General features: G+C 43.6%; 1 protein-coding gene across 4 annotated transcripts in view; it reads left to right on the top strand.

Annotated features, from left to right (window-relative positions):
• LOC138481499 (MARVEL domain-containing protein 3-like) overlaps positions 1-18185 on the top strand; it is a 401994-nt gene that overhangs the window by 121235 nt on the left and 262574 nt on the right. For all 4 annotated transcript variants that reach the window (XM_069613680.1, XM_069613678.1, XM_069613679.1 and 1 more), the window contains one exon: positions 11206-11462. In XM_069613680.1, coding sequence (XP_069469781.1) covers positions 11251-11462 — 212 coding nt within the window. In that variant the 5' untranslated portion in view covers positions 11206-11250. The remainder of the gene's footprint in view (positions 1-11205; positions 11463-18185) is intronic.

The following is an 18185-nucleotide window of genomic DNA, read 5'->3' as shown; positions in this document are numbered from 1 at the left end:
ATGGATGTAACGCATGATGCCTTCCATAGTTGCACTTTCTTGAGCACTTACTCTTACTGGCACAGATCCATTTTGACGTGCAATATAAAATACACGTGAACAAATATTTTTGAAATGTGGTCCTGAAGCTTCCAGCATGTGTGGCTTTAATAGTCCCTAACGCAGGGGGCTCAGGTGGACCTTTTGGCACAGCGTGTTTTATTTTGCTCTGTAACTGGTGAATTCCTCACCAATATCAGTTTGCCAGTGTGTCTCTTAGCCCTGGTCCAGTTGGTAATGTAATGGTTTCACAATGTGTGCAATCGGATATAAAGGGTTGACTGCAAATGTGGTCATGTGCCACGTCCCTTCACATGGGTTCACAACTCCTTAATGTGAGATTGACACTTTCAAGATGTGTACATCTGGTTTGAGGAGCATGAACTTTACTTTTTCTTCTGATTATTTAAGAGGATTTTAATTTTTTTTAGAACGGTGACAAATCTAGCTATGTCATCACTGCTTCCCTGGAGGGAAGCTTGAGCGGCCGAAGCTACCCAACTCTGACGCCAGGGACGTCATTTAGTGGTCCTCTGAGGTCTCCCTTGTGACCTCTAATTTTTTTTTTTTTATTTTTTTATGCAAGCTCCTTGGCTGTGCCTCCTTTACTTCTGGAGTGGCTGGCTTTCCTGTTCAGGCCCCCTTAAAAAAAAAAAAAGAAGAAAAATAAGAACATGAGTGCCACAAGTCTAACTCTTTCAGCACTGACCCTAAATAAGAAAGAATAGGAATACCAAATGTGTCTTTCTGGAATTCTATACAATAATTGCTAGACTCATTAGGTTTATTCCAGGCACACTTCAGGGGGTGAGTCACTGATTTAGTCTGTTCTTAAATGCCTCAACTCAGCTTTTCATCCTTCTGAGGTCAATAAATGAGTAGCAACACAGGTTGGGCGATTATTGGGTGTATATTTTTTTCTATATAAAGTGCTTAAGTGTAAGTGCTATATAATAACGCATCATTATCATTTGGTCATGGACGTCTGCTTGCATTCACAGTAATTTGGTAATATGGGCCTATACACACTGATCTTAACGATACATATGGCAATCCATTCTAGTATGACATGTACATCAAATAGTGATATCTTAACCATATTTTTCGTAGTGTACAATGCTATGTGATGCCACTTCCTGTTTTGTCAACGGGTGAAAGGTCGTGTTCCATCGCTTCCCGCAATGTCACTTCCGGGTGGGGTCAAATGACATGACTTCATGTGATGTCATCAGGGGGGGGGTCAAGGGTCGTGTGATGTCACTTACACTACCCCTGGAACTTTGGTGAAATGACGTCCCTGTCTGACCCTGGGTGTGACTATCTGCAGGAGGAGCATGTGGGAGAGGAGACACTCCAGGAAGGTAGAGTAAGCACATTGGACCAAAAGAATTCCTTGCCTGGATTCCTTGACTACACCGATTTGTCTTCTTCCAGTTCCTGCATGGCATACTATGGTGTAGATAAGGAATCTCCCTTCCTTACCGGTCACCAACCATTTGTGATTGTCTCCCCCCGTTACCACTAAGACGAGAAGGAGGGATGGAGGACTTAATTTCATTGGAAGGAAAACACCAACTCCACCTTTTAGTCAAAGGAGGATGTTAACAAGTATTGGGATTTATGTCCATCCCCAGCCACCCCCCTTGTATAATACTAAAACAATAAACACCTCCCTTTAACAATATTAGAACAAACACTGAAACCTATGTAAAACACCCCCCCTCCCCTCCCCCGGGCACCCTCCTCGCCCCGTTCTCCATACTGAGACAAGGGAGCGGAGTAATGAAGATTGCCAAGAGCGGCAACCCAACGCTGCAGTCTAGTCATTGGAAGTTACCCACAGGTGCTGGGACATTAAAAAAAAAACGAACGCCTGAGCAGAATGGGAGATCTGAGCCTCCCAATGCTGGTTGGAACACTGGAGAAAGCGAGGCAGTCTGAAGCAAGGACATGGGAGAAGACCGCATCTAGAGAGGTCGGACTGAGAAGTGTTCACCGCGTAGCCAGGAGGAGCACCAGGAACCACAGAGTGAAGGGGAAGGCGAGGCAAACTGAGGCCAATGAGATGTGCTCCAGAGAGCAGACAGACCGCAAAGAAACCAGAGCGACTCGAGGGACACAAAGAGAAGAATGGGTTACCGGGGGGCTTCAGGCTGAATGGCGCATACAGCTCGCAGTGAACAGTAGCCCTTACAGGGGAATTGGGACATTAAGCTTAACTGGAGACTGGTTGATGACCCAAAGTATAATTACTTGGATAGAAGAACGAACCAATACAAGTAGAGGGAGGAAACCTGGCATTTGCCAGCAAATATTAAACTGATTGAGAAAGCCCTGGCAGGTGAGTAAGCCAGGCACTCCGTGATTCTGGCACTCACCCAAGTGAGCAAAGAAACTACCCTGGCACAAGAGTAAAACAGGAACTGGAGGACAGATTTCCCCACCCCCCCCCCCCCCCCTTTTTTTGTTTTGGTATTGTGGAAAGCTGTAAGAACTGGGGAAGAGATTATTCCCTCCCGCCCGAAGTCCAAAGGGAAGTTATACCCCTTATTTCTGTAACAAGATATCGGAGCCAAATAAAACTGTGAAACAGATCTAGAAGTGACATTGTGAATAATTGTGTCAACAGAGAATCTAAAGGTAAAGGCCCTCTGCCTTGGATTTGTGAAATATAGATAAGATATTGTGAATACTTTGAAGACCACAGAGCAAATATCGTTTGCATCAAGTCAAACCCAAGGGAAAAGCCATCCTTGTTGGGATTTAGAAAATAGTATGCAAACAAAGATAAACCCGAGGGGAAAAGTAATCTACTTTGGGATTGTGGAACATTAGAGATTGATGTATTTTGATTAACAAGCGACATCCCAGGGGCACGGAAGTCCTCTTTTCCAATGGAACTTTGGACCTTTTTTCTTTTTTTCACTGTAAAAGACTGTTTGGTATTTTGAGAGGAAGCTGTTAAACTCAGACTTTCCCTGTCACATTATATTGAGTTTAGTGTGTGAGGGTTAGTTTAGGATTTCTGGACACAGGAAGGTGAACTTTTTTTGATTTAGACATCCTGGCACAAACATTTATTAGTTTTGTTGAGGCAGGGAAACCCCTTTAGAGTTGAGGACAGATGGTATTTACCAAACTCGTATTTATTTTTTTAAATAAAAGCCTTCTTTGAACTTAAAAACCTGTTACTGTGTCTGTTTCTTACTCTTGATGCGTCACATAACCTATTCTTGTCAGGGGTCTGAGAAGCTATCCTACATCTGCAACCAGTTTCGCTCTAAAGTCTTAAATCAGACTCTCAATGGTAGAGTGGCTGAGCAGTTAGGCTTGGACTCTGAATGAGGAAAGCATTGGTGAAGCACAATTAAAGTGCCAGGTCCGTTAAGGAACTGAGCTCCAAATATACCCTTTAGATGGACATTAAATTCAACACATTACTGGTAAGTAAAATCCCTATAAAACATATACACAACACTTTGGTAAAACCAAATGGGTGATTTGCCACTAGAAGCCAGCTAACCATTAAAAGTATGACCATTTCGATAGCTAACTAGCATTGGCAATGTTGGTAGGCATGGGCAATGCATTTGCCAGTCAATGGCTTAGTGGGATCAACTGACCAGCAATGGTAGCAGCTGCAAAATATGAGTACCTGGGCATATAATAGCAATGTCTGGCAAATGCCCAATACGGATACACAAGCCAAAATTGTTGACTTTGCCAATGCTCGTTTTTAACAGGGACTTCAGTGAAGAATACTTAGTGCTTATAAAATCGAGTGGCTGAAGTGAAGGACACTTTTGACACAAGTAGTGTATTTACAACTCCAATCGATTACCTCTCAGAAGACTGCTTTAAAAAAACACTGGCGGGCACTTTGAGCACAGTTTGATGGTAAGGCTTAATTAACGAGCTCAAAGAGTTCCCATGAGGTGGTGTTTTGGGCTCTGGGCCGTGAATGGGGTGGCCAATAATCAAACTCCTACAAGCTGTGTGTCCCTTCTCATATACATGTCTCACTAGCTTTACTCTAATACAATAGTTTTGCCAATGACCAATACTAAAAATGGCAGGCAGGCCAAAAGGTTAAGAAGTTGTCAAAGACTTATTCTGGCTACTATACATTTTCATTTAATTTTTGTCATTTGTAAAGCTCCTTTCACCATGCGTATGGTCCCAGCGCCCTATAGGTTGAACATCCTGAGCAACCAGTATGGGAAATTGGGTGGTGTTACTATGCGTGTGTGCATAATGAGAGGCGGCCAAGTCCCTGCTAGCCACCCATGTCTAAATGGCATGTGGATGGGTGGAGAGGGGTACACTAGAGAAAATAACTGGAGGATGTGCACAAGAGGATAGTCACTTGTGCAAGATGCCTACAGATTACAAGAACCACAGGGAAAGGTGAGTCGGGTGCTTGCTGGCGCTTTTTTGAAGATTATAGTGTAACTTGATATCCAATCCGTTTTCTGGCTTGTAAAGTGCCTTAAGGAGGAATGATTTGTGAGTTTCCAATCAATTTTTTTTGGCTGGTTGGTTGTTTTCAGAGGGATTATTCTGTATTTGTACTATGTTTTACAAGTAGGGTTCCCTGCTTTGTGTTTTTTTTTTTTTTCTCTTCCTCCCGCAGCCACCACTTGACAATTGGCTAAGGCATCCTTGCGCCCTCGTTTTGTAAGCTTTCTGAGTGCTTTCCCCTCTGCATTCTCCCATCCATTCCCTGTCCCTCCCACTCCGCCGACCCCCCCCCCACCCCCACCTCCCGTTTGGTTCTCATTGGTTCCGAAACAGCTGCGTTTCAGAGGCCCTCCCAGGGCAGGCTGCCTGGGCAAGGCTGGCCAAGGGCCAGAGGCAAAGGGCTGCTCCAATCCATGTTTGCCTTTGGCTGCCTAGGACGTTTGATGCAGACAACCTACAGCGACTAATGAGGTAAATGTGGTGTGAGTGGGGACCACAGCCATTACCGCACTCGAGTAAAACTCCACCACTCTTACTACCCAACTATCTTAAACATACTTGCATCTAGCCTAACTATGTAACTGGTATTTCACTACACTGCCAAAGTTTGAATCCAAGTGGGTTAACACTGTTGATTATTCGTTACAAACCTGGGTGCATTTCCACTAGTGTGTTCCAAATTTTGGTGGTGGTCTCTCTGCTGTATGTCGCTGGTTGTTTGTATTCTTGTGTCGCTGGTTGTTTGTATTCTGCCTGGTCGTGCTAGTTAGCCTACAACTGCATGCTGCCTGATAGAGTAGCTGAATTTAGCATCTTTACTGACTCTGCTAGTCAGCTTAGAACTGTTTCACCTAATTAAGTACAGTAGCCTAATATTGCATTTCGCCTGAGTGAGTGGATTGCAGATAGAGCTAAGTTCATACTAGACCTAGAGGTCCCCGACGCACCAGACACCTGTAAAGGGGAGCATAGTTAATTCGGAATGCACAGGAAGGCAATCTGGGAGAGGGATGCCTCTTTCAACCACACAAACTTGTACATAGCTCCCACTACTCTGACTCTCCGCTCAGCACCTACAACACTAGAATGCAACTATCCCTCATGATCCATTCGGTCTAGCTGCACACATAATTATATACCACCTTGCACACTGCAACAACCTTTAGAATGCAGCTATCCTCTACAATACATTCAGCCAAGCTGTACACACTATCAAAAACTAGCACTACTTCAACTATGTAGCTACCCCCACAACAATTTGGCAAGCTGCACACTTACTACCTGTCTCACATATCCTGCATATTACTTCCAGCATTAGTATGCTGCTATCCACCACACAAAATTCGGTCTAGCTGCACAGATACAGAGTGCACACACGCACTATTTACTGGCTCCAGTCCCCGAGTGCGTTCAACCTACAGCACGTTTAGACCATACCAATGGTGAAAGTCCCTATGCAAATGATCATTAACATGATTGAGGAAAAATGAATGTGGTACCATCACTGCATGTGTTGTATACGTCCCCTGAGAGCATCATCTATGCTGCAGGTTTCCTTCACACCCATCACTACTCGCCCTGTTTTATATCCTCCACTAATTGTACAACAGTTGTTTGCAATTCAGCTATATTGATGCTTTTTTGAGGTGCAGTGTGTGCATCTCCGAGCTCCTCCCAAACACGCCCCTTTGTTGTTTCCACCAGCATTGTATTCTCATGCATCCTCCCAAATCTCACTCATAGGAGGATCCTGCCCACCTCACCTCCTGCCCAACCTGCCTAGCTATTGCAATGCCACCATGAAACTATTTCAGGTTTACTGTTCCTCCTATCATTTCTCTGACTTGTAATGTGCTCTGGGCCCTCAAAGTGGAAAAAATAAATACAGTCCTTAAAATCCTAGGTATTTTGTATTTTTATTGATTGATAAAGCGCCTTACACCAAAGCGCTGTACAAAGAACAACATGATACATAAAAACATGAACGATAAACTGTGGAAGCACAACAATATGAATCAAACAACAAAACAATGGAAAGAGCAATTAACTGAAAGGGGAGGGGGAGAAGGGAGAGGGACAGGTTGGGGGTGGAGTAAAGGGGGAGGAGGGCAAGAGGGGCAAAGGGAGGGGAGGAAAAGGGGGGGTAAGAGGAGGGGAGGGAGAGAGTCAGGGAAAGAGAGAAGGGGGTAGGGGATTCAAGGAGGAGAATGGAGAAGAGATTTCAGGGGTGTGCGGAATGAAGGGAAGGTGGGGGAAGAACAGATGGCAAGAGGAAGAGAGTTCCAGTGTAAAGGAGCGAAAACGGGAGGAGGCACAGGGAGGAGGTGAAGTGAGAAGGAAATGGTCAGCTGATCGGAGGGAACGGGAGGGAGAGTAGGAGAGAAGGGAGGAGAGATAGGGGGGGGGGGGCAAGACCATGAAGAGATTTGAAGACAAGACAGAGAAATTGAAATTTAAGTTGTGAGTGAAAAGGAAGCCAGCCGAGGTAGGAGAGAGGAAGAGATGGAATCAAGGGAGGTAAGGAGACAAAGGGTGTGTACAGCAGAGTGGTAGATAGATTTAAGAGAGGGCAAGATGAGAATTAGGGAGTCCAAAGAGTAAGGAAGAGCAGTAGAAGAGGCGGGAGAAGATAAGGGAGGAGATTAAGAGTTTAGTAGTGTGGAAAGTGAGAGAGGGGCGGATTTTGCAAATATTGAATAGGTGGAAGCGACAGGGGCGAAAAGTGAGGGAGATGTGTTGGGAGAAGGAAAGAGAGGAGTCGAAGAGAACACCTAGGTTGCGAGCCCGAGAAGAGATAGGGAGATTGGAGGGAGGGAAGTGAATGAAAGGGGGAGGAGAGGGAGGGGGAAGAGTTAGAGGGAAAGAATAAGACTTCTGTTTTGTTGGTGTCAAGAGGGAGAAATCGGGAAGACATCCAGTTCTTGATGGCAGTGAGGCAGGACGAGAGCTGTAGGTGGAGGTCAGTTGAGAAGGAGAGGAAGAGTTGAGAGTCGTCAGCATAGAAGTGGTGAGAGATGCCAAACGAGGAGATAAACGGGGCAATGGGGAAGGTGTTTAGAGAGAAAGGGCCAAGAACAGAGCCTTGGGGTATGCCAGTTAGGAGAGGACCGACCACCCCAGGAGACTGTAAAGGAGCGGGAAGAGAGGTAAGAGGATAACCAGTTCAGGACGGAGCCTTTGAAGCCAAAGGAGGAGAGTGTGAAGTAGGAGGGGGTGATCAAAAGTGTCGAAGGCTGCAGAGAGATCAAGGAGAATAAGGATAGAGGATTGTTTAGCATGACGGGCAGTAAGAAGGGAGTTCAGAATAGAGGTGAGAGCAGTTTCAGTGGAGGGTTTAGGACGAAAGCCTGATTGGGATGATGGTAGGATAGAGAAATTAGTGGTGAAGGATGAAAGTTGAGAGTATGCAAGGCGTTCGAGAAGCTTGGAAAGGAACGGGAGAAGAGAGATGGGTCTGAAATTCGAGGTGAGGCATGGGTCAGCAGAAGGTTTCTTTAGTATGGGGATGACCGTGGCATGTTTAAAGGCAGAGGGAAAGGTAGCGGAAGAGAGACAAATGTTGAAGAGGGAGGTGAGGTAGGGGACAAGAAGAGGGTAAATCTTAGGGAAGGGAGAGGGTCAGTAGGGGCAGACGTGGGATGGGCTTTGGATAGGAGGGTGGAGACTTCAGAGGGGGAGACAGGTGAGAAGGAGGACATACAGGAAGGGGGAGGGCGGCGAAGAAGCAGGGAAGTCAGAGGTGGAGGTGAGAATTTTTTGCCAAAGGGAGACCATCTTAGAAGAGAAGAAGTTAGCAAAGTCAGAAGGAGAGAGTGAGGAATTAAAGGAGGGATCAGGAGTGGGGGGGGAGAGGAGTCGAGAGGGTTTGGAAGATGCGGCGAGGGTGAGTCGCTTGAGATTGGAGTAGGTTAGAGAAATGAGAGGATTTAGCTGAGGCCAGGTAAGAGTCGTAGATGGAGTGATAAGAGAAGTAAGAGGTTTGGTTAGATAGCGAGGGGGTTTTGAGCCAGTGTGTCTCGAGAAGGCGTCTCATAGAGAGGAGGTGAGGGGTGAGCCAAGGTTGAGAGGGTTTCCGGGTTGGGCGGAAGGACGAAGGAGGATAGAGATAATCAATGGAGGATGAAATAGCAGATGAAAGGGAGGAAAGAGCGTCATTCGCTGATGAGGAGTAGTTGTGGATAGGTGGGAGAAGAGAAGTGCAGGTGTCGGCGAAGAGAGAGGGGTCAAAGTTGCGGAAGTCGCGTCGTGAGTAGACTGGAGCAGAAGGGTAAGGTGAGGAGTGAGGGGGAGGAGAAAGGAAAAATGAGACTAGTGCATGGTCAGATAGATAGACAGGAAGGGTAGAGACAGGCGAAGAAGGGTAGGAAGAATTAAAGATGAGGTCAAGGGTGGAGCCGGAGGAGTGTGTGGGGGAGGAGGGGAAAGGAGGGAGGAATCAAGTATAGAGATGAGGGGAGAGGATTGTGGGGCGGTGGGGAGATGAAGATTAAAGTCGCCAAGTACTGACAGAGGTGAGGGGGAGGGAGAAATTAGCGAGAGGTGATCCAGGTCTTCATAGAAGGAAGAAAGTGGGCCTGGGTGTCGATAGATAATCAGGAGAGAAATAGGGTGGGGAGAGAAAAAGGATTTGTAAAGGAATTCAAAGGAAGGGAGGGCTGGTGAGGTGGGAGAGGAGATAAACTTAGGGTGGTAGAGGAGGCCAACACCTCCACCACGGCCGGTAGCATGAGGGATATAGGAGGAGGAGGAGGAGGAGGAGGAGGAGGAGGAGGAGGAGGAGGAGGAGGAGGAGGAGGAGGAGGAGGAGGAGGAGGAGGAGGAGGAGGAGGAGGTGGTTAATGAAGCTGGGACAGAAGTGTTATGGGGGGGGGGGGGAATCCAGGTTTCAGTTAAGCAAAGAAAGTGGAGGTTGAGGCGAAAGAATAAATCGAGTTGCTGCGGTTTTATTGCAGATGGATCTGGCGTTCCAGAGTGCTAGGTTCATGTGACAGGAATGGTGGGCGGGAGGGGGGTAAAGATTAGGGCGGTGAGTGAGAGAAGGTGAGGTTCGGGAGGGGTAATGGGGGGGGGATAGGGGAGAGGAGGGGGGAAAAGGAGAAAAGGAGGGAGAAGAGAAAGTGAGAGTGGAGGTAGGAGGGGGGAGGGGAGAAAGGAGGGCGAGGAGAAGATTTGGAGTATTGCATAACAAGGACTCAAAAATAATGCAAGTCAGGAGGGCCGTAGCAGTAGGTACTAGTGAAGGCGAGGATAGGAAGCAGTGTGGAAGTATCGAGATGGGCCAGAACCGGGGATTGGGTAGAAGAATCGGGGGCAGTATAGGGGCCACAGAGGAGGGACTAGGGTAGTAAATGGGGGGGGGGGGAAGGGGGAGGGAGAGTGGGCAGGTACTGAGATCTTGACCAGTTACTCCTTTCTACTGAGAGGGAAAGATGTAAGGAGGTGTAGGCAGAAGTGGTGTGGAGCCACCAGTAGTATACACACAGTACAGGTTGTAGTTGGGACCTTGACCCCTACGTAGGTGCAGCCCTACGGCAAGACAGAGGAGGAGACGGGTAGACTCAGGTGGGCGAGGGCTGATTCCAGGGTGGTGGACCCTCGCGTAGATGCGACACACGGCATAATAGATGCCAAGGCGATGTTCAGGTGCCAGGAGAATCCCAACAAGTCAATGGAGCACAAGAGGGATCGGGCAGGTGCCAGCGGGAGGGAGCAGCACAGTCCCCCACTGGTTCGCAGAGTGTCGGAGAGACCAGACAGGTATAGACGGGTGGAAGCAGGACAGACCAGAGGTCCAAAGAGTGCTGGAGGGACAAGGCAAGTGCTGGTGGGGGAAGCAGTACAATCACTTACAAGTCTGGTGAGCGTTGTATGAAAACAGTTGCCAGTGGGAGGGAACAGCACAAATCCCATAGGACCACAGAGCGCCAGAGGGACCAGACAGGCGCCGGGATGCGGAGGCAGGACAGTCCGCCAAAGGACTAATTTATTTAGGTAGATTAATGATAGTGGTAATTATTTAGGTAGATTAATAATTTATTCAGGTAGATTAATGGGGTCTGGTGAAGATGGTTGAATAAAGGAGAAGAAACCTAGTTAATGAGACCTGTTGCTTAAGCCATTGCAGAATAGAGTAGTACTAAAGGCTTGTGGCAGCCTGTTCATTGGTTCCATATGGATGCTGGTTCACCTGTGGAAAAAACCATCCCAGGGAGGTAGGGTGGTTGAAGGAGTCATCAGTCATTACCCTGCTTCTTCCACTAGAACTGTTCCTTATGGGGCTCGAGTTCACCAGTAGGTTACTATTTTTGATTAATGGACAGTTGGCACCAAATGTGGAGGTCGTCTGTTACGAGAGAGACTGCGGCTGCCCAATTAGTGCTCCCAACAATAACAAATGATCAATTCTAAAAAAATCTGTTAGCTTTTTGGCATTCCAGCAGAGATGGGATGGGATTAGTGTGTCTGTTTGGAAAAACATACATTTAATACATCTGTAGCCTTCTTTATTTGCAACAGCCTACCATGGACCACATTTTTTGAGTCCTCCTGGGAGTACACATAGTTGGAATTGGGGATTCACATATTCAACCACACACATTTAAAATGTTACTACTGTGCAATGTTCATAATGCTAGTTCAAAATGACAATTTCTGATGTCTATATAATAACTAGTGTATGTCATCTTGTCAATCTCTGCTGCACAGATTGCCTATTGAAGACTCCAGACGTATTTTAGTGAGGCAACCCAAATGGCTCATTCTGCAAGAAGTCTCCCATCGGTCAAAGGCCCTCCTTCCAGCAGACCGCGAGACCAGGAAAGTCGTCAAGGCAGAACACAGAGAGACAAAGATAACCATTGGGAAAGGCGACATGAAGCTGATCACCCACACCGCGGTTCAGAGAGTTACCGTTCAGACAGAGGAGACCACAAAGAACGAAAGCCACATCCTTCAAATGGAAGGTACGCACCTAAAGAAAACATCCCTGTAATCATATAAAATGGCTGAATGAAGAGGCTCAGGATCTCTGATGCATACAATATAGGAAATATAATGGGTATGTCCCAATTTTTTGTTATAGGGGATTAGGCTGGGCCCAGATATGCAGTACAGCAGGAGCAACCACAGCCTAATTACCTCTTTCTCAGTCCACCTTGATAGCTAGGCAGAAGGATGTAAGGGTGTCTTAAATATGTGATACACCCTAGGTTATATATGAGAGACCTGCCACATCGTTACAAGTAGTTAAAACAAAGATTTATTCAAAAGAAATGTATAAATACAGAGATGTTGGTCCTAGGTGCTTTCCACAAGGCACAATGTACACCAAAATCAACAGAGAAAGAAAAAGACGGGGGAAAAAATACACTTTCTCAAAAGCCAACCATGTCAGTGACTGGTTAGTATGTGACATAAATTGGTTCATAACGAATATTCATTGCTTTTTTAATCTAACTTCATTTATAAGGAGAGCTGTGTGTAGTCTGTATTCAGAATTGCACAGAATGTTTGTGTTTGAAGGATGTCTACATATGTTTCGGCTAAGCTATTGCATTGGCACCATCCCTGGTGTCTTGCTCTTCAAAATTCAGCCATCTTCAGGTCAGTGGATTTCTTTACAAAGTGATCTGATGTTCACTTAATCCCCAATGGTTCAGATTTTTCAGGAAGCTGTGCGATAAATGACAAGGTGCAGAAGTGTGTATTACTAAACTATTTAAAAACATGGCGACATGAATCCTGTATTACAAGGTTTTTATCCTGTTTGTGCACCCCACTAACCTTGTCGGTATCTAGTGGTTGGACTGGAGACTTATTTTGCATGAGATGGGAAACTTCCTTCTTATACAGTTTTTGCCTTTCACTTTATTAGGGTTGGAGTGATTGCAAATAAGAGATATCTTCCTTTTTGTAATTGCAAAAATTATTGTATGTTTCCTTTCAGCGGTAGATGTTATCTGAAAATGACCATACGGATATAAATGTCACTTATCTATTTGTATTTGATTTTTTTTTCTTCAGTATTAGCATGTTTTGTTCATGGACACTGACCTGAGTGATTCAGGATCTTTTCGCACTGTCTCAGGTCGTCTCAGGAGTAAGATTCCTTTTTGTTTTATCGGGATCCAACGGGTTTTCTTTGGCATAGCTATCCGGACGGAGACATAAGCAAAATCGCGTTCTATTCAGGCATTGTTGTAGTTTGGGGGCAAAGTTTGGAGCTTATCACACGCTCGATTTTTAGGCGGCTCGGCGCCGTTTGGGTGTTTAACAGACTTGCAGTGCACGGCATCCTTGTGATGTTTTCTTTCTGCTGCCCGTCGTGGTGTATCTTGCATGTCGTGGACCTTTCGCTTCCTTGCTTCTTTGTTTCCGGGTATGATAGGTATTGACTTTTAGCTTCGGTATCCGGTGTGTAGTGAAAGGCTGGACTGTTTCTTTTTCTTTGGTCTGGTGTTTCATCCGCCATCTTGGGGAGGGGGGGAAAGAGGGGGATAAATCATATTGACAACTATCACGTGGTGTTGCCACTCGCTCGAGTTACATTTGTTTTGCAGAGATCCCGCTCTGAGTTTAATATTGTCCCCTCATGAATAAAAGGGTGATATAGTTTGTGTACCCGTCAGATGGTGCAATCTGTACGGGTACACGTGGTGATTCGGTTTTTCGTTGAGAATTTTGCATTCTGGGCGCAGTGGTCCATATGGGTCTAGCAATATTAGTCCTGCCCTAAAAATGACGGAAAATTATCGTTGGTATTTCAAACAAGTTCTTTTCTTTTGGAGACAGTTTTTATGAGAAAGTGGCAATTCTACAAAAGAAGATTCCTCATTCGACTGCCATGTTCAAACCGTATTTTACGGTGTCCAAATCGTAAATCAATTTTTGCTTGCATTTTTGCAGTGCCAAATCCCTGTCGCCGCCTCTGTTAGGAATCTGCACTGTCTGGATGATAAACCATAACATTTCACTGGCTTTGTGTTTAAGGTGCGCATAGTGTGCCACAAGTGGTTTGTTGGGAATTAGGTTTCTAATGCTGGACCTGTGTTCACCGATTGTTTGATTTGCCTTTTTGTTTTCCTGATGTATAAAAGATGGCAGGGGCATTCTATTGCATAAACGACCCATTGCGAGGAGCAATTGGTGAACTTTTTTAGCTGCCAATTTCTGCCTTTTAAGGTTTATAGTTTTCAAATTCTTTGTGAGTGGACACACACAGCGAATTTGCTGCATTTAAAATGCCCTATTACTGGTGGTAGTACCCATAATGTTCTTTGGGGGTCTCTGATGCGCATTTCTTTTGGATACGTGTGGACTAATGTACCTTTGAGATTTCTCGGCCTCTTGAAGGCGAACCTTGGTAGAGATGGGTTGAAATCCTCAGTTGTGATTCTGTGCCAGTTTTGTATAACCAACTTTCGGAGTCCATGGCTGAAGGGGCTGAAAGTCGTGTCACATGTGATTTTATCAGCCGTTATTTTGCCTACTGGATTGAGGCATGTCTCGATTTGCATTTTTGGCTTTTATAGGCTACACTTGATAGCCTCTTGCTTGTATCCCTTGTTTCAAATATTTCCCTGGATTTTGTAATCCTCCAACAAAGTGCAATTGTGTCGTACTCTTAAGAATTGGCCTATGGGGAGATTGCTTTTTAGGCTCGCTGGATGGTAGCTTTGGTACTGAAGGAGGATATTTTTGTCTGTTGGTTTCCTAAAAAGTTGGGTGGTTAATCGTCCATCTTCTTGGTTTACTATTTGTAGGTCCAAAAAAAGGCATGGTTTTGTAGTTCATAGTGAAACTGATGTTGACATTTTGTAGCCATTTATGGAATTCTAGGAGATGCAAGAGTGAACCTCTCCAGATCAAAAAACAGTCATCTATATATCGATGCTATGTTCCAATATTGGCTTGATATGGGTTGTTGCTGTGGTAGATGGAATTTCTTTCAACATGGTCCCTATATAAATTGGCAATATATGGGGCAAAGGTGGCGCCCATGCTGGTCCCGTGTTTTTGGTTGCAAAAGGCACCCTCATAGAGAACATAGTTCTCAGTCAGTGTCACTCTTGCACATTCCAAAATTAAAAACAGTTGGAACTGTTAATGATGTTGGTTGAGATAGTAGTCCAAAACCTGTAAGCTTTCTGATTGGGGGATGCTGGTGTATAAAGATGCTCCATCGAGGGTTACCAGGATGTCATCAGGTTGAGTGTGGATAGTTTCAACAATTTTGATCATGTTGGTGGTATCTTTGATATAATATTTCATTTTGAGAACAAAAGGTCTCGGGGAACCAGTCGACGTAGATGGACAAAGGTTCTAGCACTGAGTCTATGGCAGAAACTATAGGCCTGCCAGGTGGAGTCGTATTGTTCTTGTGTACCTTTGGCAGTATATAAAACGCTGGTATAGTAGGGTTGGTTTTAGACGAGAATCATTTTTCGTCATGGGTGATCCACCTTTCTTCACAAGCATGAGGCTTGATATTTCTTCTTAGTCGCGATGTTGGGTCTTCATGTAGTTGTCGGTAAAATTTGTTGTTTGTCAATTGTATGGTTACTTTGTTGTATGCATCCTTGTACCACAGGACAATACCCCCTCTATCAGCAGGTTTTATGACGAACATGTCGTTGTTTTGTAAGTTTTTCAGAGCTTGGCGTTCAGCTTTGGAAAGGTTGTCTTTGGAGGCGTTTCTGGTGGTCAATAATTTCCGGGTTTCTTCAATGATCTTGTTTTCAAACGCCACAATAGCGGGGCTTACCATAGCTGTGGTAGGACAGAAAGTGGAAGCTAGTTTGTCCTGTGGTGGTAATTTCTTTTTCTTTGGCGTTCTCTGTGGGAAGGCGAAAAGTATTTCAAACGAATAGTTCCAAAAAATGTTGGAAGTTAGATTTCTGTCTTTAAATTTTCTGCCTTTGTGACGGGTACAAAACTTACTCCTCGGCTTAATACTGAGGTTTCCCCTTCTGTGAGGACATGTGTTGAGAGGGTTAAAGATTGGTATCACCAATTCTGGACTGGGCCATTCGAGTTCCGCGTCTGCATTCGCGGGGGGCCTTGTGATCGGTTGTGGCCTCCTCGACCCCTCCCTTGAAAAAATTGCTGTTTCTGATTTTTACTTCCACGTGAGGTGCTTGCGGTTGAGTCACTACTGGTAGTACTATTGGCACTGTGGAAACAGATGCATATTATTTTTTCTGATATCATTTCTTCCTCTTTGTGGACCTGACTTGTTTTGGTTATCGTAGTAGGACCCCACAAGATATGGGTATGTCTTGGTTTCTTTGTACATATCGATGTCTTTTTTTTTTTTTTTTTTTTTTTAATTTCCAGATTTTCTAATCCATAGTCTTTTTTTTTTTTTTTTTTTTTTTAAACTTGTTGATTTCTTCAATTTTTTCCAATTTTGTCTGTTATTACAAGGTCGGATTTGCATACAATATAGGAAGGTGGATACTGGGGATGTCGTGGAGGCATTCCGTCTTGGAGGGAATGTATGCATTCTGTCCAAGAAGAGCACTACTAAAGTCTGAGCACATGTCAATTTGTTTGTTGTATGGCTTGCACAAATTGAATGTATATAACATCCTATGTTAGAAGAGGAAAAACTTTTTGAACCACAACCTGTTTAGAATTCATTACCATACTAAAATGGTTTCTGTAGTTAGTTATTTATAAACCAACCTCTAATGATTTTGTGCCACCCTCAGTCCACCCCCACTCACCATAGCTAAAGAGCAGTCACTCATTTGATCACTCAAAACAGACCGATTTCATCACTCTTAACTGCAATGTGGTTCAAACAAATGCAATGTAAGCGTTGTCTTCATTTTACATTTATTAATAACGGACAACTAAGAAAATGCAATGTGGCATCTAAAAAGCCTGTTAAGCTGTATTCAAAACTAGATCGAATTACTTGCATTACGTCTAACAATCTCGGATCATAACTATGATCTATGTTCTAGTGAAATTAATCAAATGTATTCACTAAAGTACCTTTCTTTCAAAACATTTCAATAAAAAGTTAAATGGCGTTTTCAGTTATACACTTTGAATGGTAATTAATCATCTCAATTGAAGAAATACCTAGGAAACAGATGCTCAATTCAATTTCCCCTAAAATACAAAGGATAAAAAAATCAAAGATTATGGAAAATTAAGGTGTAGAGCACATTACTAAGTGATAGTATAAAGTGGAGAAACCAACGAACTGCCAGTGTTCACCTAATAATGTAAAATCAAGAGGTAGTGGTTAATAGTAATGTTCTGAGCATCTACCATGCTTCTTGGGCATAGTTTTCATTCTCGCAGTAGCACAGCATGCCATTTTAATATAGTGCTTCAATTCATCCAAACAAGAATTTGCAATAACCCAGATAACGTGAAATTAAACAATTACCCAAACTAAACTAATCCTCTTGGGAAACAGACAAATCAAGTTAATTTAGGATTAAAAAATATATATGGTTTGCAGTGAATCCATGTGTTCATGATATGGTGATGAAAACAAATGGTACCAAGTTATTGTGATTAATTAATGCCCCCCAAAATACAAAGTTGTTAAACAGATTATCATTAGCATGATAATCTTCATCTTCTAAAATGTATTTTAAGACGCACATTTTATAAAAAAGTAATTCTAGTGAAATAGTGGATCATATTGCATAGTACAATTCATAATAGATTTACCTGAATACAATATATACCAACAAGATGTTATGAAAACCTGATCTTGACGTTCTTACAGTTGACAACACTCGACAATGCAACTTTAGAAAATATGAACATCAGAGCTGTAGAACATTTTGACTACAGTGAAGTTGTTTAAAACTAATTTGTATCAAGATCTATTTTAATGCTGTAACTATCCCATTAGGTTCTAATAAAAGCTTTTAACTAAAATCAGAACAATAAGTAACAGTTTCAACTGGTTATTTTATCATTACATTTTAAGATTAATCCTAGATTTGGACCCTTTATATCTAAACCATATGATAAGCTACTTTATTTAAATTTCATACAAGTTTTAGTCCTGTTCTAAATTCCTCCATTTTCTGTTTACGCAAATATATTACTTTCAGATTCTGTGTTAATAATCCATTAAACTTGAGCAACTGTATGGCTGCCTTGTTAAACAATGTAAAACATGAAAAGTTGATTTTATTTGTCCGAAACTAATGTTCGATTTGTGTTCCATGAACTTTATTTTGCTTTAGGAATGGTTAATACATTGGTGTGCTGTGTGCCACATGGGCAGGGTAAGCCACAGATAAACTTGCTCGTAATGCAAGTAGCATAGGCTCTTTATATTGGTTTCCCTGTATGTTGTGTTTATATTATATTTAGTTGGTTTATTGCAGTGTTGTCATGCAAGGCGGTAAAGTTCCTTTATAAGGTCACTGAACTCTTAGATGAATTGCAATATCCTTTTTGTTTGTTGGGGCATATTGTATTCCTTATAAAAGGGCTAAGAATTTAAAGTTGCAAGCTATAAAACAGCCATAAAGTCACTTGCCTCTCAATTGTACACCTACGCACAGCACACAATGTCTTACTTGCCAAGAGTCAATTATCACTAGCCAATGGCGAGTGAAAGTCTTTTACCCTGCTTAAAATACATGGCCGTACACACTCACCCAATTTAACCTAGCCTCTTGCATAATGCATTGCAAGGGAATCTT

This window comes from Ambystoma mexicanum, chromosome 5p (genome assembly GCF_040938575.1).
Source record: "Ambystoma mexicanum isolate Mex_15411 chromosome 5p, UKY_AmexF1_1, whole genome shotgun sequence".
Taxonomy (NCBI): Eukaryota; Metazoa; Chordata; class Amphibia; order Caudata; family Ambystomatidae; genus Ambystoma; species Ambystoma mexicanum.
Note: the sequence above shows the minus strand (reverse complement) of the source record. Positions and strands in the feature narration are given on the sequence as shown.